Source organism: Chiloscyllium punctatum, chromosome 26, assembly GCF_047496795.1.
Source record: "Chiloscyllium punctatum isolate Juve2018m chromosome 26, sChiPun1.3, whole genome shotgun sequence".
NCBI classification, from domain to species: domain Eukaryota; kingdom Metazoa; phylum Chordata; class Chondrichthyes; order Orectolobiformes; family Hemiscylliidae; genus Chiloscyllium; species Chiloscyllium punctatum.
In genome coordinates this window covers 37143765-37168597 of record NC_092764.1, presented here as the reverse complement: position 1 = coordinate 37168597, position 24833 = coordinate 37143765, and the positions used below count along the sequence as shown (strand labels likewise).

Sequence of the window (24833 nt, the reverse complement as noted above, 5' to 3'; positions counted from 1 at the left end):
GGGTTCCCTATTCTTACCTTTCACCCTCACAAACATACAGACCTTGAACTCCAGCTATCTCACTTAACGGCTTCCCACTTGCCAGAGGTCCCTTTACCTGCAGACAAACTACTCCAATCAAATCCTGCAAGCTCCTTGACAGGTCCCACTTGGGAAAAAAAAAAGAGTTCCTCCGCTCAAGCCCCACACCTCTTCAGTCATCACAAAAAAAAGTTACAGATTTAAGCAAATCACTTGAAATAATTTTCTTGCTGGTGTACTCAGATTAACAGGATAAAAAAACTGACCAAGTTTCTATACTCAACTAGCAATGACTGCATCACAGATAAATCAGTTCTAAGGGAAATTTTTTAAAAATGAATTATCAGCTTTATAAATCTAACTTGAACTGTATCGCTTCCTAAACCCCTACACTCACAAACAAATGAATGGACAAATATGTTAGGAGAACACAGTTCAATAGCACTAGGTTTCAATGAGGTGTCATGTTGCTTCTTCTAAGTTTCTCACTGCATGAATTGGGGATGTCATACTAATTGTTCAGTCTGTCAGTCATGGGTTCGAGGCCACAGCATACAGACAAATAGCAACAAGAACAGCTAGCTATCAGCCAATTCTTTTTACTGTGTCTGTCAGGAGGGAATGATGCTGTTTTTTTTAAGAACCTGAGTTTTCTATCCCTATATTGTTCACACATGGGCTGTACACCTCCCAGGAGCCAATTAGAATTTGCCATGCTGAGAATTCTTGACCCACAACTGATCTTGATTGAAAAAGCAATTAACAGGCGGTCTCTGAGCAAAACTGCTCTGAACATATTCATGGTGCTAATGAGTTTAGCAATCCTCCTCCACTGCTTCAGCAAAGCAACATTGTACTTACAAAGTCTCAATGATTTCTAGTAACTTGGTTAAAACTGTAAAATCTTTCTCCAGAATTTTTTGGTTAACTAGCTTTCTCAGCACTGTTCCTTCATCAGGTATCTGCCCAAAGGAGCAGCGCTCCGAAAGCTAGTACTTCCAAATAAACCTGTTGGACAATAACCTGGTGCTGTGATATTTAATGATTACCAGATTAAATCACCTGCTTTCTTGGCTCCAGAAAGTGTTTTCAGATCATTTCTTGGAGCAGTACAATGAACTCAACTCCAGATTACCTCCGCCAATCTGATTCGTCCAACCTATATGGAGATTAAAGTCACCTATGTCTATCTCAGTAACTTTCTAACAAACCTGCATTATTGCTCCTCATATACCCATTCTACAGTGTGGTTACCATAAAGGAACCTATAAACTACTCTCAAGTGACATTCTACCTTCATGATTTATCCCCAACCAAATTAATTATATATCTTGACTGTCAGAACCAAGTTCATTTCCTAGTTATACACAGTAAAAGGAGTTGTTCCTCCACCTTTTCAAAGCTCCCCAATCTTTCCAAAATGTCATGTATTCTTCAATATTTCGGTCCTACCCTTAGGCCATGTCTCAGTAATGGATATCACATTCAGTACAGTCGTTTCTACTGGAGCTGTCAGTGCACCAGCTTCGTTTTGAATGCCACACACAAATTCTTTAGCTCCAACTTTGTTATTTTTGTAACATCCAGCCTTATCTGCTGACAAACACTTGGATTGTACGTTGTACATCTTTCACTTATGCTGTGATTCTCCTTTTCCATACTTTCCAACCTGCATTTTTACCTCATCCTTATAGGTTGCCTCACCTCCAATTAATTAGATTAAAACCCACTCTACCACCCTAGTTGTACTACTCAGAGCCTATCATATTCCAGGAAAGATCATAAAAGGAACACAGCTGCAAATTTTTCCAGTACTAGTGTAAATGCCACATGAATTAAAACCATATTATTCTTTGAGCCTTATATTTACCTTCAACACTGTTTACCTTCTTCTAAATTGTTCTGAACTCAGGTAAGAATCCGCAGGGATTCTGATTTTTCCATTTAGCCCCATGCTGCTAGTGGTGTCTAAGTTGAATGTTTTTCCTAGCCCTATTTTATCATTGGTACCAATGTGGGCAATCACAAAATGAAACCTCACTCTCTCAAATTTCTCACCAGCGCAGTGCAGATGTCCGAAAGTCCAGAAAATGTCCTACGCAAGCAATATGGCCTCCCTGCTGGGTGTGGAGAACCGAGTCAACCCTTTTGACAATAATTTTGTCCACCTACAACCATATTCACATTTACTCCCCATACTTAAATAGTTTCCTGTATCACAGTGGCACAATCAGTTTGCTCATCTATCCTGCACCCCTACTTTTGTTCATATAACCTCCAGAATCTCAAACCTGCAGGACAATGGCAAGGGCTGAATCTCCTCCATTTCAGTCATCTAGATCTGCCTCACTTGCAGTCACTCATTCCTATCCTTGCCTAAATCAGACAATCATGGGATTGCCTCCTGGAACAAGTGACCAGATAATTCTACCCCCTTGCTGATACAAGAGGGTCAGTGGCTCATTCAATCTGATCAAAACTCTGAGCTGCATGTGTGTTTGTCATGAATCTCACTGGCATCCTGCAGCTCTCTTATTGTGCAGTCTATCCTGCCATTTTTACTGCACTAATTCATTCATTTTTCTACTCGTTTCGGTCAAGATTCGAAGGCCATTTTTTAAAAGCTGAAATTAGGGGATCAACTTATACATGAGGTATTGTTTGAGGACATGAAATTCACACTTGCCACAAGTCAAAAAAAATGAACAAATGAGCCAAATTTGAAAATCACAGTGGGCAAATATATACTGGTGCGCGTAACAAGTGATGACGCAGGTATTGCGTTTGAATCAAAAATGTGCAAATCACGTACTTTAAGGCTGCATATATGGTCTGGAAGAGACCCCTGAAAAACTAGGGTCGACGTACACAAGGTTTATGGAAAATACCAGATTTTTTTTGGCCAAAATAAAGGGATGAACTTATACATGAGATCGACATATACACAAGTATATATGGCAATTTATAATTAATAAGCCCCAATAAGCTGTACTCCTGCAAGTAAACTTTATATTCACTAATAAATTGAGTTTTGAAAGATAGAGGAGCAAAATATTCACCCGGCTAACAATCACTGACCCGCTTCCCTGTGACATCACACTTAGATTTTTCTCAGTACACAGTTGGTGCACAGACTGAGGCGCTGTCCTGTCTCAAACTGCTCTTCAAAACTCACCATTCTCTGGTACTGCATGGAAAGACAGCATCACCACTAAGGAAATGCTGCAGTGAACAGGTCAGCAGCACCTGCAGGACAGTATGATGAAAAATTGACCAATGTCCTGCATTGTCCAGGCATACATTTCCTCCAGAATGGCAATAGAGTGGATAGCACAAAGCAGAAGGAGGGAACCAAACCAGCCAAAGAAGGCTTTGCTAAGCACATTTAAAAGGTGGATGTCCAAGAGGGTGACTGGCACGATGGCTCAGTGCTTAGCACTGCTGCCTCACAGCGTCAGAGAGAAAGGGGTCTGGGTAGGTTACTCACTGAAGGGTCAGTGTGGACCGGTTGGGCCAAAGGGCCTGTTTACACACTGCAGGGAATCTAATCTAATCTGAGATCAGAGTTCAACTCAACCCTGGAACAACTGTGTGTGGAGTTTTCACATTTGCCCTGTGTCTCCAAAGATGCGTAGGTTAAGTGGATTGGCCACGCTAAATTACCTTTAGTGTCTCAGGATGCACAGGTTAGGTGGATTAGCCACATGGGACCGGAGCAACCAAGTCTAACTGTGCTTCAAACACTACATTCTCTGTTAGTGTCATAATAGATTATCCAAATATGCACACAGAGAATATAAAGCTAAACTTTATCATTTTTTTCCAACTATTCCTTAAGTACTGACCTCGTTGGCTTGGTGATTGCATGATCGCGTGGACCACATTTCGTAAGCAGATCAGCTTAAGCTGTGGGCTAGTACACTGGTTCAGCTGACTCAACTCCCGTTTGGCACGAGGTATATTAATACTGAAATATGAAACATCATCATCAGGTTAGAACAGTGTTTTGTTAACAAAATTGCCACAATATTATAATAATAGATTGGTCAAAATACACAGAAGAATAATAATATTACCATCACTAAGGAGTATAATATTAAAATTCAATTTTGGTTCACATTAACACCCTCACTACATTCACTTAACAGGTGAATGTACCATTATGCAAATCAAAAACTAAGCAACCAAGACTGCGCTACTTTAAGCAACTAAAACTTACCAGCATTTTTAAGCAAAGTCAACTGCAATGATAGGCTGGTCAGCATCTTATACTGCAGTCGAAGGACACAAAATTTTCCTACAGGTAATGAAACTACCCTTTCAAACTAAAAACACACATTGTTACTAATAACTAATGCATTATTTTAACATGCTGTTAAAATCTTGGGACAATGGAATTTTACATGAACACGAGTAACAAAATTATTATTTTATAACACCAGTTCAAGCACTAATCTGCAAAACATGATTCTTTGCAAACAGCAATCACAGACAATATATTTCCATTGGCCTCCAATCAAAGTTACAACCCATGTCCAACTGTACCAGGTGCCAATTATTTCACTTTTATGCAGCACTTAACTGTGCCACAGTTTACATCTGGTCTGAAACTAACTTCTTCACTAAATACTTACCACTTTTCAAAAATAGAACAAAAGTTGGGCAAGTCCAACAAAGGTCCATTTACAAACCTAGATTCCAACTATTATTCAAAGTCAAAAGACCAACAGTTTCATGAGTAGTGTAGCAGAATATGCCAAGCAATGCATGCAACATACCTATGCATCAGGTGATAACCTGAGTGAGGCTACACACTGGATTACAGCGAGACAACTGGACAGAACGATAAATAACCTGGAGCAGGTTCAGTAGCCCACCATTTGGCAGTTGGGTGATTTAAATTCAGTTGAGAAAATAAATTTGGAATTTTACAAAAGGTATCTATACCAATCAACATGAAAGTACTAGGCTTGTAAAAATCACCTGGTTCACTAGTGTCCCGCAAAGAAAGAAGTCTATGGTTACCTGATTTGGCCTTCAGCAATGATTCCAAATTGCTTTTTGAAATAGCCTATAAAGCAACCAATATATCAGACTGTGACATAAAACAGAGATAGTATTTATTTTTAAGCCAAAAAAAAAACCTGCATTCAAGATCCATCTGCTCCAGAGTTATCACATCAGTGAACAGACTGGTTAGAAACAAAATCTACAATCAAATAGGAAGGATCATCTGGCATTGACCCAGGTGATCCACAAAATATGACAGAGAAACATCCAGGCTTTCATCAATTTCTGGAGCCTTTGGGAACATTGTCTGAAATTCAAGTCAAACAACAGCCTGAACAGGTCATACTCAGCAAACTATACAATTTGACTAAATTCAAATCCCAGATTCCAACTTTGTGGAGTGTGTCTGGTTCCACTGGCAATACAGACCCACTAGAAATGCACAACTGACAGGGGGATTCCTCAACATAGACCCGAGAGATCCAGAGTCACATGACTTATGGTGAAACATGACCAAGAAACCACCCAAGTGATCAATCAGCTCAAATATGGTCGATGGTAATTACTATTTTTCCGTGTCAAACAAAAAAAGCAAGCAGCACAAAGAGCAAATTTTTGGCTTGGAGAAATTTAAAATGTCAATCAAGAGCAACTTTGTACGGTCTTTACTGACCAAGCTGGCCATATCTTGAGTGTTGTGGTGTCAACCTGACCCCATATAGTGGTGAGACAAACAACACAAGGATACACCCAGTGAGAGAAAACACTGTCCATCTTGTTGTTGTGGTGCGTTGTTCTGAAGAATATAGTGGGAGACAGTGAGGGCTGCAAATGGTGGAGATCAGAGTAGAGACTGCGGTGCTGGAAAAGCACAGCAGGTCAGACAGCATCAGAAGAACGTAGTCATCAATCACCTTCTTGAACTCCTGCAGTCCATGTGTTCTAAGTACACCCTCAGTGCCGTTAGAAGTGGAGTTCCAGGATTTAAATCCAGAGACTGAAAAAACAAAATGACTATGGTCACAAAGCAGGATGGTGTATGGCTTGGTGGGAAACTTACAGGTGGTGGTGATCCCATTTATCTGCTGCTACATCCTTTGAGATGGTCCAGATTGTGGGTGTGGCAAGTGCTATTGAAACAACTTTGGCACATTTTGTAAGTGATAGCAATTGGCAGAATGTTTTGTCCTGGGTGATGCTAAGTTGTTGCAGTTGTTCAACAGGGAGGATTTCCCATCACAGTTCTGACTTACAGTTTACAGATGGCAGACAGTTTTTGGAGAGTCAAGTTGCTCACAACAGAATTCCAAGTCTGACTACCAAGGCAAGTCACTATATTCATATAGCTATCCAGTTCAGTTTTTCATCAAGAGTAAACCACAGGATGTAGAGACTAGAGGATTCAACAATAATAAAGTCATCCAATGTTGTGGAGAAATGGTTGGATTCTCTGTTGATGGAGATCGTCACTGTCTGGCACTTGTGTGGAGTGAACGTTAATGAACAGTTCTTACTTGCCTCAAGTTTAGATATTGCTCAGGTCTTGCTGCTTTGAACATTGACTGCTTCAGTACCTGAAGAGTCATGAATGGTGCTGAACATTAGGAATATTCATTGCTTGCACACTTATTGATGAAGCTGCTCAAGATGGTGGCATCTAGGACACTACCCTAAAAGAATTCCTGCAAGAGTGTCCTGGAACTGAGGTAACTAACTTCCATCAATAGAAAACATTTGATTGGTTATTTCAGAACTTAATTTTCTTTTTAACCTCCATTTTCTTGCACAACTAAGATAGGAGATCTTTCTGGTCAATGCTAGTGTTGAAGTTTAGGCGAATACTTTGGCAACTGACACTGCCTCATGACAACACATCAGAAATCAAAAGCACAGGAGCGCTACACAGACAATTCACTCTCAGGCACTATTCAGCAGACCACCATGTTTACTTTTGTTAAAATATCAATTATTTTTTTTAGGATGTCACAGGAATACAAGGTGAATATCTGCCAAAATTCAAACAAACAAAGGACTGAGAATAGTCAGCAGGTTCAGCACCATGAGCAGAGAGAAACAATTGGTCAGGCAGCATCCAAGGAGCAGGAGAATTGATGTTTCAGGGAAAAGCCCGATTAAGGGCTTTTGCCCAAAACATGGATTCTCCTGCTCCTGGAATGCTGCCTGACCTGCTGTGTTTTTCCTGCACCCCACTGTTGACTCTGATCTCTAGCCCTCACTCTCTCCTGGAGAGAAAGGGTTACCCTTTCAGAAGATGATTTAATATCAGAAACACATCTGTCAAAACATAACTTAACACCTATTCATTCAACTGGTATAAAAAGAAGGGATTCTCAGTTTTGAGCTACGTTCAGCATGGGCTCTTAAGGCTGAAAGCAGCCTAGATTTTTAAATAGTTGACAAAAAATGTACAATTATTAATAGCAAGTAACTGTTTCCAAATAAAAAACATTTGTACTGCACTGAGTATTTAAGTAGAGCCAAAAGTAAAGCTGACTAGAATGCAACACCAAAATATCGCCAGTTTCACCCTTAATATTATTCATAAAAATGTTCAGAGACTAAGATTTTGCATCCTTTTAGTATGCATTTAGAGCAGCAATAAACTCACCTGAATTGTGACTGGATTCCCAAATCTTTCAGCTGAAGGTCTTGCAAACCTCGGGTTTTTTTGTTAAAAGCAGCATCCTTCAAATAACCAGGCAGCACAAATCAGTAAGGAATAGTAACATTAACTTCACTTCAGGCATTAAGAATGCTAACAGTTACAAACATATTGTTCAGTTTAAAAATAAACTGTGCACTTTTAGCTTGAAAGTTTGTTGAAAGGAAATTTTTACCAATAATATGAAGAGGCTTTTGAAACTGTACTGAAACAAAAAAAAAGGTTTCATATTTATCAAGTTAACTGCAATAACAGAAGGACAATAGAAAATCAAGTGGGTCATACCTGACTGGCCTCTATAGTCCCCACACTTTTGAATATTTGATCATGGATACCATGAAGTACATACATCTGCAGGGTTAATTTTAAACATGTAACAGACTCAGCATTTTACTCAACATTAGAAATTAGCTTTCATAATTTGGTAAAGACTAATGAAGAACCTGTTTACATACTTCAACAGCTTGTTTCACCAATGCCATTTGCACCTCCTGCTTGATCAGGATTTTCTATACAGGACAGACAGCCACAAAGAATATGCTTGTCAGTTGCTAATGAGCAGTTCAACACCATTTTGTTAAAAACATTCTCAACAGGGCAAAGACACAGAATAACAACTTACTAATCGTGAATCTCTCAGGAGGTATTGAAGACATTTTGTATAGAGTGCATTAACTTCATCCTGTATTGCAAAAAAAAAATCCAAAACAAAAAAAAAGTGCAAAGTTTACATCCTATTACAGCTATTTGATGCCATCAGTTTTAAGTAACAGTACAGAGTTACATAACCCAATCAAATTAAACTACTCAATGAGTGTAATCTTAATCTGTTCACTATATTTTTTCAACATTTAGCTCAAAGAGTGGTAGAAAATGCTCCACTGTAATCACAATACTGGAGGATAGAAGACTGACTTGTAGCCCAGTTAATTTATACTTTTCAACCTCTCAGGAGGTTATTCCCAATGTTTTGCACAGCATTCAAGCAATTAAAAATATTGTAATTTCAAACACTGGTCAAATTATTGTTGTGTATTCAGTTTCATTGTAATGTGCTACGATAGAGTTATTTACTCTAAGTTCTGCAGTAATATCATAAATCTGAACACATCATATTTTGCCAGTAATTTACATCAAAACAACAGTTGGCTATGTAAAAAAGTTGAGATCATAAATACAATAAATTTAAAATCTATCCTTCTGTCATCATGGCCACTAAAGAGAGATATTCCCTTCAACAAAATATTTGAAAAACAAAAATGAATACTTCAAACTGAAGGATCAAAATTAAAAGTAAACAAGATTACATAGTTATTACTTACAACGTAATCTAGTTGAGTAATTGAAATGCATTAAGATTTGAATGACATACTGGAACTACTTCAGCTGCTTTGTCCGGTCTGGCATTGATCATTTGTTGGAGTTACATTCATCCAGGTAAGGAGAGTATTCTATCATATTGCTGACTTATGCCTTGTAGACACAAGTGGACATCAACTGAGAAGTCAGGAGGTAAGTTACCCACTGCAGATTTTTTTTAACCTTCTGACTTGCTTTTACAAACATAGGTCTGCGAATGGTGTGTCTACAATAGTTTCTGTGCAATGTACTCAAGATGTTGACAGTGGGGCATTCAGTGAGCAAAATGCAATTGAATATTATTGGATGATTATATTGTCCTTTGTTGGAGATGGTCATTACCTGGCCCCTATGTGTCATGAATATTTCTTACCTATTATCAGCCCAAGCCTGGATGTTGTCCAGGTCTTGCTGCATTTGGACATTAACCACTATGTGAAGAATGGTGTTGAACATTAAGTGACCATTCCCAATTCTGACATTATGGCAGAGGGAAGGATCTTAAGATGGTTGGACCTCCTGAAGCAATATCTGGCCTCTCCCAACTATAACTATCTTGCCTTGAGCTAGCTATGACTCCCACCGTAGATTGGTTGCTCCCAATTCCTGTGGATTTCAATTTTTCTCCAGATCCCAAATACCATACTCTGACAAATTCAGCCTTGACGCAAGAGGGCAGTCACTCTCATTACAACACTTTTGCCCACTTTTAAGTGGGGTCAGACATGTATTGATCCCAGCAGCATATAGATTGAGCTTCAGTGAGAGATTTACTACTGTTTAAATGTTTCTTGCTAAAACTATTGAAGCTAGTATCCATTGTTTTGCAGATGATCTAGAATAGACCGATGGGGTGACAATTAACCTTTTTTTTTAAGTCCAGGACATTGCTAGAAAATTCTAGAGTTGGGCATGTGCCTGGGTTACAGCTGCATTGAACAACTGGCTCAGGGCTTACTGAGTTTTGGAGCCCAAGGATTCAGTGCAGTTGCTATTATGTTGTCAAAGACTATAGCCTTTACCATATCTAGTGCCCTCAACCATTTTTTGATATCATGGGGAATTAGCTGAAGTGGCTGAAGACTTGTATCTTTGATGTTGAAGGCCTCAGGAGGAAGTAGAGATCAATCACATTCAAACCTGTTTACTCTTAAAGCTTTCCAGATCAAACAAAGTCAGTGAACTGTTAACTCTGTTTCTCTCTCTAAAGATTTTGGCTGGCCTGCTAAGTATTTTCCAACATTGCTACTTTTAATTTCAACTTTCAACATTTGCAGTATTTCATTTTTGTATTTGAATGTTAACTGATAACAGTTGGTAAAACTTGCTGTCAGATGTTAGATAATAAGCTTTTCCATTTTCAATGAGGGCAATGGTTACTTGGGATGCTAATCCACAACGTCATGTCCCATTCCAACTGCCCAATGGCAAAACCCACTCAAATATGCCAAGAATAAAACTTAAATCAGTTGCAATTCTTCATTTTCACTCTTCATTATTTTATTTACATTTTTGTTTTACTTGAAGGCTACATCCTCTTTTTAAAGTATGGATAAAAACTGGATATGTTGCTTTAGCTTAATGTAGACTGTGCAGTATACTTAATTTCCGCACCATTATCTCAGTCAATTCAAGGAAAGATGATTCTTTCTGGGTTTTAGGTCATTTCTGCACAGTTCATTCCATCCTTCTCACCCATACCCCACACATAATACATCCAACCACAAATTCCTTCCATTTCAAAATATTGAGCCAGCTGGTGTTTGCACAGGGGAGAAGGCCAGAATCTTGAAGAGTCAGAGGGGGCACAGGTGCCAATTAGAGGAAGAGAACACAGCAATATAAAAAAATATAAAGGAAGTAGGGCACAGAAAGCTAAGAGTGTGACAAACTGCTACCAAAACAAAAACACCGAAAACAGATTAACAAAAAAAAAACAAAGAGAATGTTTTCTTTGATGAACTTAAGGTATTCTTATGACAGGGACACTCTCCATTCTAATAAAGAAAAATTAGTTAAAAATACACAAAATATTTCCTTTGCCTCAAAATTAATTTGTTTTTTTACTTTAACTGCAAAATAAGGTAGACCAAATATCAAGGAAATGCAACCCAAAGTAACAGTTACTAACTATATGATGTCGCAGACTTTTCATTTCCAGCTCCTTAAAAGACATTCGGAACGACTCAATGTATTTATCAACTTTGGATAATTGCCGACCCAAAAATTCTTTAGCATCATCAAAATTTTTCAGACAGTAAGAGTCTATGGGAGATGGATTTTCATCTGAAATTAAAAAGATTTTTAGCACAGACATGTATACAGTAACTGTAAAGATAAATAGTATTGTGCATTAATTGAACTTAGATTTAGATTTAGTGTTTTAGTTACTATAACCTTTAAGCAGAGGCTTCCACTTCAGAGAGTGGAGGCACGTCAGTGGAATACTGTTGTAGACATAGTTACCACAAATTCCTCCAATTGTTAAGACTATAGTAATTAGTGTGCTCAGTGATACCACTGAAGTAATTTGTCTGCAAATGATCAGAATCAGGGAAAGAAAAGAATAATCCATTCAACTTTTAACAGTCATTCCTCATTCAAAGCTTCTGATTTATCTTGGCATTTTTACTTTCTCCCTTAATTCAACTAGTATTCTTCACCCCCTCCATCATGGTTTAGCCTGGCATTCCTTACTTCTAATTAAGTTGTCACTATTGCTTTTTGCCTCCCTCCATTTAAAATGAATAATATCCTATTCTCTTCTCCCCATGTACATCTCCATCTACACCATTCAACTGGCTTGAAAGACAGGCCAGGTAACATTGGGAACTGCTGAGGAAGCTGCTATTTGTCCAGACAGGCTGGATGGAGGCCTGCATGTGAATTCCGGCATTAAGTTCAACGTTTAGAATAAAGCATAAAACATCCCTCTTGATCTCATTCCTCTTTATCTCCGTGCGTTATACCAATCCTCATGGCCCCCCCAACTTCCTATATACCAACCTAAACCCCTGCACCCAACCAAATGGCTGCTCATTTTCCATGCCAATCTACCTAGGCCTTCCTGTCATGGCCCCTCAAATCCCATAGGAAAAAGCAAACAGGGGCTATGGATCAAACAAGGAATACTGCGGTATGTATAAAGACTTTAGTGGTTTCACAAAGTTAAATATATTAATAAAATGATGCCAAACCAAAAAAAAAGAAATAGTTGAAGAGCTGGGAAGTTGCCAGATAGGGAACACATTACCCTTATCACAAATTTTTGAATAGAACTTCGTGATCAAGATCATAGAATGGATTCCCCAACTGCAAAAAAAACTTAAATCTTAGATATTTAGCAACATACCCCCAGGAATAAGTCATTTGACATAAAAAGTGCATTTTTGCATGATGAAATGTTTCAATCTAAAAAAGCAAATAATATAGAAGTTCTTGGAAGTCCTGCAATGAAATGTAACAAGAAATTGAAAAAGTAAATATTTTGCTTGTATCTTCTTGAGATTAAAAACATCCTTTCTTAAAAAAAGGAAAATGGATTGGTGACTATAATATATGGAAAATGAAAAATAACTTGATCAGTTAAAAGCATGGATTATGAAGTTACGTATTTAATATTCTGTTGAAGAATTGTTTGTTCAAAATGTCTCATTTTTTGAACAACTTGTTCAGTGATGTAATTATACAGCTCAGGTGGGAGTTGAACTGAGGCCTCTTCATTCACAAGGAGGACACGATCACGACCACTAATGGTTATTGCGGAGAAGTATTAGCGCCTCTACTTCTGAGCCAGAAAGCCTAGGTTCAAGCCACACCCACTCCACAGGTATGTCAAAAAATATCTGAACAAGTTGATAAAAAAAACTATTTAAAAAAGGAGGAAAACAAGTAGGACTATTGTGTGAAACAATCTGTATGACTGAGCAGTTAAACTCTATCCACAAAGAAAGGGGTCTTGGCTTCTGTTAGACTGACTGGCTTGGATCTGATCTGGCCAAAGTGGCAAACAACTTCCCTCACCCTTCGAGGTTTTCCACATGTTCTCAGTTTCTTGAAGTATTGAGATCAATATAGTACTATCAATCAAGTTCTCTTCAGAGGTTACAACCCACTCATCCCAAAAACGAGGAAGAACTGTTACATGAGGTAAGCAACATTGTCCCGGAGAAACAGCTCAGGCTACAACAAGTAGTATGTTACTGTTTCCAAACTGCAAATTTCAGAGTCCTATTCAGCATGTGTGGGATTTGTATAGCTGTCAGAAACGCTTCAAAAGGCAGGTTATTTCCTATTATGCTCCTTATCTTGCAGCTAGCATCTTCAAATGGAAAGAATAAACTTTAAAATGTTCACAACTTAGTATTGATCAGGAAAGTACTTTAACTCAGTCAAATCAACATGCAAAAACTCATTTGTAATCAAAAAATGGTTTTTCAAATTTTGTAAGTCAACATAGCAATAATTTTATGCTGCAAAAGGAAATATAGAGGAAGAGACGAACAATATTTTAGACAAAACAAATTACTTGCATGCCTTTCTGCATGGCAACAGGTTAAGAGTAATATGGGCTAAATGCTGGCAAATGGGAATAGGTCAGATTGGGATGTCCGGACAAGTTGAACCAAAGGGTCTGTTTCCATGTTGTATGATCCTATGACTCTAATATGATCATTTATGAACTTAAAATAGACAAGGTATAAGATTCTCTTAACTTACCGGCACTGGAACCCTTTTCCAATGGTCCGGCAATACACAAGATACTGAAACTTTGTTCTTTCTCAGTGTAAAAAGTTTCTTCAAAAAGGATTCTTATTGCACATGGTGAGCTAAATCCAACACCCAAACTAATGAGGTTTCCTCTGATGGTTACTTCCTGGTATTGCAAATTGTTTAGTGGTTGCCGTGGGGAGGCAGGGGAAACAAAAATGATGCTTAAATAGCAAAAAATAGGAAACTTGCAAAGTTACCAACAATATTCACATGCACCATCAGAACACAATAACCATATCAACAACAATAACTTGTATTTAAATGATACCTTTAATATAATGCAACATCCCAAAGCACTTTGCAGGAAGATTTATGAAAAGTTTACACTGAGCCCATTTAGGGGATATTCAGTCAGGTACGAGAAACATGATCCAAGAAGTAGGTTTAGTGAGCATATTTTAAAGGAGGAGAGCAAGATAAAAATAGGTGGAGACATGTAAGGAAGGTATGCTAGAGCTTAAGGCCTGAAGGCACAGCCACCAATTGTAAAGTAATGAAAATTAGGGGCTACAGAAGTACAAATAGAGGATAGCACGTATCAAGATTGCAAAGAAAAGGTGAAATTAACCATGGACAGATTTGAAAACCAACAGGAGAGAAAAACTAAACTTTTTAAAAATTGCTGTTCTTGACAACCATACTTCCATTAGTCTAAATTTATACTGCAGATCAAGGGAAATAGTTGTTTCTATCATTACTCAGTAAATTTCATGTAGGTGTATTTTCTGTTACCTAAGTATGCAAGGAAAATAAGACACTGCAAAAACAATCTTGCATTCTGAATTAAGCTATTTATAGCAAAAGTTAATAGGAAAGGAAAATGAGTACAGCATATTAAAAGAACCACTTACCTTTCCATTTAATGTTCGATAACTATTCCCACTATCATCCATAGGCTGTAAAATGTAAGATTCAAAGTGGGCAGCAGCAATACTGCCTTGTGACAAACTGCCTCTGCATGGCACCAATACCTAAATCAATATGGAAGTTCTATTATACCAGTGAAGGAAGCCTTGAACAGATCACTTATAGAACAAAAATATCTAGGGAGAGCAGGCTATGCGCATTAAAAATAATCTGTTAACTTTCCTTCAAAATGCAGACAAGTCACGATGTTCAGTACCTCATGGTCATGGAATTAAATTATTTTCCATTGTATCATGCTATCCGCATAACACACAAATAAGAACGGCACGGTGGTTAGCACTGCTGCCTCACAGCACCAGAGACCTGGGTTCAATTCCCATCTCAGGTGACTGACTGTGTGGAGTTTGCACATTCTCCCAGTGTCTGCGTGGGTTTCCTCCGGGTGCTCCGGTTTCCTCCCACAGTCCAAAGATGTGCAGGTCAGGTGAATTGGCCATGCTAAATTGCCTGTAGTGTTAGGTATGGGGTATGGGTGGGTTGCGCTTCGGCGGGGCAGTGTGAACTTGTTGGGCCGAAGGGCCTGTTTCCACACTAAGTAATCTAATCTAATCTAAAAAGATATGTAACTGACAACTATAAATTATTTTATATCAATTTCTTCCAGGTTCCAATTTGAGTTTCCAAGGTTCCATCCAGCTGAAGCTGGAGAAGATGCCTAAATTTTGAATATCTCTTTCACCCTCAAAGAGATCCCCATTTTTGCTGTGTTTCAAATTCTCATTGTGTTTACCTCCATATACTTAACTTGCTGCCAGTTTTCTTTGCCATCAACTTAATTCATCCTGGTTCATAGACCAATATGCCCATGACAACCTTTGTTCATGATCACCACCCAATCCAATCAACAAGTTAAAATGGTGATCTTACAGATTGCTGGTCCAGCTGCTTAATGCCAGAAGCATGTGAGATAGAAGCTCATTCCACCCATTTGTAAATCAATTTATTGGGATTCTATAACTGGAAAATATTCCTATTTCAGTTGCACACCAAGAATTCACCAGCTGCTACCTTCCAAGGTAGGTCCAATATTCATCTCCCTAACTTTGGTTTAACATGAAAAATGGCGAAAAAAAAATGTGTGCTTCTCACCAAAGTCTCAGCTGGATTTGGTTTCTCACTATGGCTTGTTTTCTTGCAAGAAATAATAAGGCCGATGAAAAACCTGAACAAACTGGTGTCAATAAGTCTGAACATGATGAGTATCTTCATGATATGGATCCTGACCTATAGTTCTGCTTTACTATTACCGTGCTCTATCTTCCATGCTACACACGTCTACAAATGTTTCCCAGATAAGTATCGCCAAGTAGTACATCCATTTCATTAAAATGGCACACTTCACATCTTCAGGCAAGAAATATTGCCCTTTTTTTGATGTTTTAGAGGAGTGTTATGATTTCATGGGCAACTGTGCAAATATGGAGTCTCAGAGGCCAGGTCTGAATTTTAAATCGTGTTCTCATGATTTGGCAAATATGCTGCCAAAAATATCTTGGTGCTTTGATTATTTAATCGCCCAATAAAACAAAAGCACTTCAAGAACATGTTAGCAAACCTCAGAGATACCAACATTTGCATAAGTGCACACACTGATCATACATGCATATCCTACCTGCATTTATATTCCAGGGTGTGATGTTGGAATTGCACAGGGCATTGGTACCCGAAGTACTGCATACTGTTTTGGTCCCTTAACTTGAAAAGGGAGTAATTGCATTGGACACAGTAATTCCAGAGATGAAAGGACTGACTTGAGGAGAGATTGATCAGCTTAGACTGATACTTGTTAGAATTTAGAAGGATGAAAACACATCTAATTGAGGTATTTGGGCTAAATGGGATTGATGTAGGGAGGATGTTTCTTCTTGTGAGGCAATCATAGTTTTACTCTAAATGGTAACAGTTTTTTTTTAAAGAGAGAAGGTGAAGGAATCTCACTGCAGTATAGGGTAAGCACGTCTCAGTCTTTCTAAAGCATTAGTACAGTTAGTTCATCTTCTGGTTAGTACAGGGAGTTCAAAGAGCAAGTTAGTTAGGGGGTCTATATGTGACAAAGTAATAACTGTACTATTTAGGTAGCTAATTCAAATTTAAACTATAACCTGATAGCCAATAGAGGGTTAGCCATGTCAGTTGGTGGGGTTTGTGTTCCACCGAGCAGCTGTGGTCTATCAGGAATGCTGAGGGCATGTGCGGAAAGTGTACCCAGCCTCAGCTGGTTACCGAACAAATGGATCAGCTCGAGTGGCAGTTGGAGACACGAAAGACCACGTGAATGGCAGAGAACATAGTTACAAAGTTCTAGAAATGTGGTCACACCCAAGTTACAGGAAGATGGATGACTGTTAGATGGGGCAGGCAGTCAGTGCAGGAGTCCCCTGCAACTGTACCCTTGTCAAACAAGTTCTCTGTTTTGGATACTGATGAGGGGAATGGCCAATCAGGTGACAACAGCAGCCGTCAGAGCAGTGACACCACAGCTAATGTGCAGATAGGAAAGAAAGCATAGTAGAGCAATAGTAATTGGAGATTGGATAGTCAGGGGCACAGATAGGTGCTTCTGTGGCTGCAAGAGAAACCCTAAGGTGGCATGTTCCCTCCCTGGTGCCAGGGTCATGGATGTCTAGTTTGTATTGGGCATCCTGAAACAGAAGATTAAACAGACAGAAGTCATATCTACATCGGCACAAATTACATAGATGGGAATAGTGACAAGGTCCTATAACAACAGTTAGGTAGTAAACTAAAAAGCAAGACCTGCAGGATAGTAATCTCAGGATTACCCGCCATATCATGTACTGTTGAGGCTAGGAACAGAGGCAGAGAACAATTGAACACACAGCTAAAAAACACGTGGTGGGAGGGCTTCAGATATGTGGATCGCTGGGATGTCTTCCAGGGAAGGTGGGACCTGTACAAGAAAGATGGGTTGCAAGTAAAATCACAAAAGCACCAATATCCTGGTAGGGAGATTTGATAGTACCACTCAGGAGGGTTTAAACTAGTGTGGCAGCAGGGTGTGAACCAGAGTAGCAAGTCAGTAAATATAGAGACTGGCGAAGATCTCGGGACTAAAGCAAGTATAGCTAAGAGGAAGGGCAGTCAGGGAGAGGTTGTTGAGCTTAGCAGAACTGGAGGCTTAGACTGCATTTGCTTCAATGAAAGTAGTACAACAGGTAAGACAGATGAACTTAGAGCTTGGATTAATGAATGCAATTATGTTGTTACTCTCACAGAGAAATAACTGAAAGAGGAAGAGGATTGGCAGTTTAACATTCTGGGATATTAGTGTTTTGGTAAGACAGGACGAAGCAAAAAGAGGTGGGAAACTACACTACTAGTCAGCTGTGTTAAGAGAAGACATCCTAGTGGGATCTTGCAGTGAGGCATTATGGGTAGACCTCAGGAAAAGGAAGGGAGCAATCTCAATGCTGGGATTGTACTAAAGCCTGCCCAACTGCCAGAAAGAGATAGAGATATGAATCAGATTCGGGAAAGAAGTGAAAATAATTGTTATGGTGGGTGATTTTAACCTTCCTCATATTGACTAGGATTCCCTTAGGTTTGGATGGGAAGCAATTTGTTAGGTGTGTCCAGGAGGGTTTTTTTTGAAACAGTATGTTGATAGTCAAACAAGGGAGGGGGTCATATTGGATATGTTATTGGGAAGTGAATTCCACCAGATCATCAAAAGTTTGAACGGGGCAGCATTTGGGAGTAAGTTTTCAGACACTTACAGATAAGGACAAGAGTGGACCTTGGATGAAGATGTTAAAGTGGTGGTGGTGGAGGTGGGGGGGGGGGGGGGGGGGGGGGTGGAAGTGAAGGCCAACCATGACCAAATTAGGTGAAAATTGGAGAATGTGGATTGGGAGCTGGTGTTTGAGTGTAAATCCATATCTGACATGTGGGTGTCTTTTAAAGATTAGTTGACTAGAGTGCAGGCATGTTCCTATGAAAAGGAAGAACAGGGATGGAAAGATTCACAAACCTTGGATGATAGGGGGAAATTATCAGTTTAGTCAAAAAAGAGAAAACAAAGCATACCCAAGTTCTAGGCAACGAAAAAAAACCAATGAAGTCTTTGAAGAATATAGAGAAAAGAAGTAGGAAGGAACGCAAACAGGGAGTTAAGAGGGCTAAAAGGGTCATGAAATAAGTTTGGCTAGCAGAGTTACGGAGAATCCCAAAATATTTTATACATATATCAAGAGTAAGAGGGTAGCTAAGGAAAGAGTAGGGCCACTCAAGGATAATGGAGGGAGGTTATCTATGGAGCCAGAAGCAACAGGTGAGATCCTTAAAGAGTACTTGACATCAGCATTCACCAAAGAGAACGATATGAGGGACGTTGTGGTTAGGGAAAGGTGTGTGAACACTCTTGGGGAGGTCAGCATAGTAAAGGAAGTGCATCTTGAAATGCAGTAAAGTAGACAGGTTCCCAGGATCACATGGGATCTATCCAGGATACTGTGGGATGCAAGGGAAAAAATAGCCTGGCAGGGGCCTTAATAGAAATGTTTGCATCTTTGTCGACCTCAGGCAAGGTTCTAGAGGATTGCAGAATGGCCAAAGTTATTCTACTGTTCAAAAAGGAAAGCAGAGATAATCCAGGTAATTACAGGCCAGTGAGCCTTACATCAGTGGTGGGGAGGCTGTTGGAGAAGATACTGAGAGTCTGGATTTATTCACTTTGGAAGTGAATGGACTTGTTAGTGATAAGCAACATGGGTTTGTGAGAGGAAGGTCATGTCTCACTAACTTGATTTGAGCTTTTTTTGGAGGTGGTAACAAGAATGATTACAGGAAAATGTAAACTGTCTGATTAATAGGTTTGTGGATGACACCACAATTGGCAAAGTTATAGATAGTGAGGAGGATTGTCAAAGGAGACAGCCGAATATAAATAGCTTGCAGATTTGGGCAGGGAAATAGCAGATGGAGTTTAATACGGACAAATGTGAGGTGATGCATTTTGGAATATCAAAGTCAGGTGCAAACTTACAATAATGGGAAAACCTGAAGGAGTACTGACATACAGAAAGAGTTAGGTGTACCGGTCCACAGATTCCTGAAAGTGGCATCACAGGTGGATAAGGTGGTCAAGGAGGCATAGAGCACACTTGCCTTCATTGGCTGGGCTACTGCAATGCTTTGATCCCAGCTATTCCCAATACAGTAATCATCTCAGTATCTAGCACAAACAGGAAACAGGGGTGTGTGGATTGCATAAGGAATACTGTGGCAGCTGGGAGAATTTAAGTCATTACTGACACAAGATAAGCACCTGTTTGAGAAACAAGCGGCTATGACCACTTCTAAATGGTGCTATCCTGGCTGCAATAGATGATTCGGTCTTAGTTTCTTTAAATTTAGTCAGGGATTGGATAGATTAAGGTTGGCTTTCCCACACACATGCCAACTCAGACCCTTAAGTGATCAATTAGTAACTACTTCAGGGCAATGTCCCACAGCTGTTGATATTTTACCAGCAGGAGGTCGGTTGAAAAGAGGAAGGCAAAGAGAGGACCTTGCCACGTGTGACAAAGCTGTCCAGTAACAGTACCACAGAGGCTACATGAAGTCCATCTCCTGTTCCTTCAAATCAAATCTTCCAGGGCCTACAAGGCTGACCCTAACACACTTCACTCAATTGCCAATTTCCTCTCTAGTTGTTAGTCTGGACCAGATTCAGTACCAGCATAGCTACAGCTTATCACACAAACTATCCCCCCTTGCAGGTATGTCAGTTCCAACACAAGTCTGTGAACTGACTGATGGGCTAAGCAATCACACTGGCCTGCAGAAATGCCACTGCAGGTTGTTCCAAACATTCTACATATGGACAGAGCCATTGCTGCTGCTATGACATGTAACCCACAGAGATTATTTACCTATTCTGCTGGAATGCAAAAACTTGCTGAAAGTTCCAACTCAAAATGATGCAGAACTCAAGAGGTGGACCACAGGGATAGTACAGCTCAAGGAAAAATACTACTTGATCGAACTTCCAATCTTAGGTAATTTGCTCTTAAAATGGACAAAGAAGATTTTTTGTAAAATAAAGGGACTTTTTAACAGGGCAATTGATTAACCTTTCAAGAATTCAACCTAGTCAGAAATCCAAGCTACCAGATGAAATGACTTGGAAACAGAAAAGGAATTTCATGAAGTTACAAGCTTACTTCAAATCACAGCATTTCAACTGCCTCCTTCTCAGTGAGATTCTTGCAAAATCTTTGTTTTGATAAACAGTCTGAACACTGTACTTTGTAAAGCCAATCTTAACACAAACTTTGGGGTTTTTTTTCTACTACAGGCTTCAGCATACATTGCACTCAATTAAAATTTGACACTTTAAAACACAAAGGTACAATATGAATAGTCATTGCCAGCAATCCCTTAGAAAATCCTCTTCTTCAAGCTCTGCACCCAAAGGCAGGTCCTGAGCAATTATTCACTAAATCACAGCTAAAGGGGAGCTGAGATAATTTTCTGTGGTTACAGTGAAGAGACAAGCCCAGAGTCTACATCAGCTGGAACAGGGATCAAAGCTCATGATTAATTTGCAATTAATCATATCCACATGCAGGCTATCATGCCAACTCAGTGAACTGCAACCCCCTTCCCATCTCTTACTCTTTGAAACTCTGGCAATTACAAACCTAGCCTGAGCAATTTGTTTGCAAAACTGACTGGACAGAATCTCCATATCCCAGAAATTAAGAGATGATCACATGTGAAATCAAGGCTTGGGAAAGCACTTTTTGTGAATGGAACATGAATCTTGCTTCCCCTTGCATTCAACAAATGCTATAAAATGAATTTACCTTCTCTAATCAACAGCTCATGCTTCTCTCTCTACCAGGATTCACAAACAGTGGAACAGCTGCAATGCAACTGCTAAATTAGAATCAGGGCCTTATCTGTACTATGGGAGACCAAATTAAGTACTTAATACAGTGCACTGGCCCTCACTAATATGTACTTGCACAACTGAGAAGCCAATGTGAATGCACATGCAGCAGCTTGAGGACACATTGATTATGTGTTAATTTCTGACTCCCTACCCCAACTCATTGTGCGATGGGTTAATAATAAACTAAAAACACTAGTAGTTGCATAAAAACAAAAACCATGTTTGATTGATTTCTTTCTCATAATGAACGAATCAATCAGACAACCAATTCATACCAATTGACATCGAATCAATAGTGTTGAGAAAGGAAGCCAAATTACAAGTGGAAAGTTTGAAATCTAGATCAGTGCAGCAGGGCAGGTCAAAACACAGACCAAAAGGTCTTGAATCTCCATCTATGCTACACTCAGACAACATATGTTAGCACTTGGTGACCAAATACACAGTGTTCTGTGTATCCCAGTTTGAACTTGAGTACATATAAACAAAAAAAAAATCAGTTCAAGTTTATTTACAGAGATGCTAATGATACTCACAATCCCATGCAATTCTGCCACACAGTTGGATGTATCAGGTTTCTGCTTCTGAAGTGCTAAATAAAAAGGGTTTCTTGAAATATCTTCATCATACATAGCCATGGACACCAAACACTTCCTGCTCTAAATTTCAACTGTGGAAGAAACACTGAAAAAGGCAGGAAAATATCAGATTTCACTTTGCTATGAACTTGCCATCATCAGTACACTGAAACGCTTTTGAATAGAGAGATCAACAAAAAGTCTCCGAAACTCTCTGCTCTGAAAACAGACTGTTTTGCAATTTTGCTACAATTTTCCAAAAAGAACTTTACTTCAATTAGCTAACAGAAAATCTCATTACCCTGAAGTGTACATAAGTGGCAGGAGATGGGTCAAAACATGGAACTGTCCACTGGCAAAAAAAAAGTTCAAAGCCCTTCATGAGAGTTAAACTGAAAATTAGAAAATTTGGTTAGTGCATCAGGGAAATTATAATGGGAATAAATAAATTACAGAATACTTGAACAGTTCTGTCTTCACAAACAAGGTCACAAATAATTTACTGGAAATGTTAGGAAACCAAGGGTCTAGTGAGAAGGAAGACTTGAAGAAAATCCAAATCAATTTAAAAAAAGGTACTAGAGAAATTAATGAGGTTAAAGAATTACAAATCCCCAGGGCCCGGTAGCTTACATCCCAGAATACTAAAGGAAGTGGTTCTGGAAATAATGGACGCATTGGTGGTCATCTTCCAAAAAAATCGACAGACCCTGGATTAATTCATATAGATTAGAGAGTCACAAATGTAATCCCACTATTTAAAAAAGGAGGAAGAAAAGAAGAGGATTACTGGCCTATTGTCCTATCAGTAGTGTTAGAGTTCATTATAAAATATATGATAAAAAACACTCAAACATTAATGGGATTAGACAAAGTCAGCATGGCTTTATGAAATGGAAATCATGCTTAGCTAATCTACTGGAGTTCTATTTGGAAAATGTAACAAGTGGCTTCTTATCAGAAAAGATGTTGTGAAACTTGAAAGGGTTCAGAAAAGATTTACAAGGATGTTGCCAGGTTTGGATGATTTGAGCTACAGGGAGAGGTTGAATAGACTAGGGCTGTTTTCCCTGGAGCAGAGGCTGAGGGGTGACCTTACAGAGGTTTGTGAAATCATGAGGGGCATGGATAGGATAAATAGACAAAGTCTTTTCACTGGGGTGGGACAGTCTAGAACTAGAGTGCATTGGTTTAGGGTAGAGGGCGAGATATAAAAGAGACCCGAGGGGCAACTTTTTCACGCAGAGGGTGGTACATGTTTGGAAGGAGCTGCCAGAGGGAGTGGTGGAGGCTGGTACAATTGCAACATTTAAGAGGCATCTGGATGGGTATATGAATAGGAAGGGTTTAGAAGGATATGGGCTTGGTGCTGGCAAGTGAGACTAGATTGTGTCAGGATATCTGGTAGGCATGGACAAGTTGGACCGAAGGGTCTGTTTCCGTGTTGTACATCTCTATAACTCTGAATAGATAGAGGCAGAACCGGCATACTGTGGTGTATTTAGTATTCAAATTTCAAGTAGGATTTCAAGATGTAGACCTACATAAATTTCTAGTGGGTAAAATTAATGTATCGGGTTTGGCAGTAATATGCTGACATGAATTGAGAATTGGTTGACAGGCCAGCAACAGAAAATGGGAATAAATGTATCTTTTCTGAGTAGCAGGCGGTGCCTCATGGTACACTGCAGGGATTAGTGCTTGGATACAAGCTGTTTGCGCTATATAAAAATTAGTTGGATGAGGAAACCAAATGCAAGATTTCAAAAAGTTTGCTGGTGACAAAACAAGGTGAGATTGTGGTTGTTACGAATATGCAAAAAGGCTTCAAGGCAATTTAGGCAAATTGAGTGCGGAGACAAAAACACAGCAAATGCTGTATAACATGGCTAAATATAAAGTTGTGCACTTTGGTGAGGTAAACCGAATAACAGTATTAGTTAAATGGTGATATTGAGGCCAGTGGATGTACAAAGGGATCTGGGTGTACACCAGTACACCACTGAATGAAAATAAACAAGTGCAGCAAGCAATTAGGAAGGCAAATAGTACATTGAGCTTCATTTCTTGAGGATGAGTTCAGAAGTAAGAATATCTTACCTTGGAATATGATGTGCAGTTTTGGTCTGCCTATCCAAGACAGGATATACTTACTGTCGAGGGAGTGTATCAAAGATTAGTTTGGTTGATACTGGGGATGGCAGGGCTGTCCCATGAGGAGAGACGAGTATCTCTGGGCCTGAGTCACTAGAGTTTAGAAGGACAAGAGGCGACCTGATTGAAACATATAACATCCTAACAGGGCTAGAAAAAAAAATAAATGTGGGGATTGGATTCCCTCTGCCTAGGGACTCTAGAACTGGGAGTCACAGTCTCAGGATATCACGTCGACCATCGAGGACTGAAATGAGGATATGTTTCTTCATTGCTGGTCAAACTGTGGAATTTGTTACCACAGAAGTCTGGAAAGACTGGGTCATTGAGTGTATTCGAGAAAATATTGCTTTCTTTTCAATATTAAAGGCATCAAGGAGTTATGGAAAGAAAGTGATGTTTAGACAGA

General features: G+C 39.2%; 1 protein-coding gene across 5 annotated transcripts in view; it reads right to left on the bottom strand.

The window, feature by feature from the left end:
• ankrd27 (ankyrin repeat domain 27 (VPS9 domain)) overlaps nucleotides 1–24833 on the bottom strand; it is a 95397-nt gene that overhangs the window by 67279 nt on the left and 3285 nt on the right. For 4 of the 5 annotated variants that reach the window (XM_072596153.1, XM_072596149.1, XM_072596151.1 and 1 more), the window contains exons 2-10: nucleotides 22229–22376; nucleotides 14698–14817; nucleotides 13793–13949; nucleotides 11205–11359; nucleotides 8337–8396; nucleotides 8170–8223; nucleotides 8000–8065; nucleotides 7661–7737; nucleotides 3867–3988 (exon numbers count right to left, since the gene is read on the bottom strand). In XM_072596153.1, coding sequence (XP_072452254.1) covers nucleotides 3867–3988; nucleotides 7661–7737; nucleotides 8000–8065; nucleotides 8170–8223; nucleotides 8337–8396; nucleotides 11205–11359; nucleotides 13793–13949; nucleotides 14698–14817; nucleotides 22229–22330 — 913 coding nt within the window. In that variant the 5' untranslated portion in view covers nucleotides 22331–22376. The remainder of the gene's footprint in view (nucleotides 1–3866; nucleotides 3989–7660; nucleotides 7738–7999; nucleotides 8066–8169; nucleotides 8224–8336; nucleotides 8397–11204; nucleotides 11360–13792; nucleotides 13950–14697; nucleotides 14818–22228; nucleotides 22377–24833) is intronic. The other variant, XM_072596152.1, reaches the window with a different exon arrangement.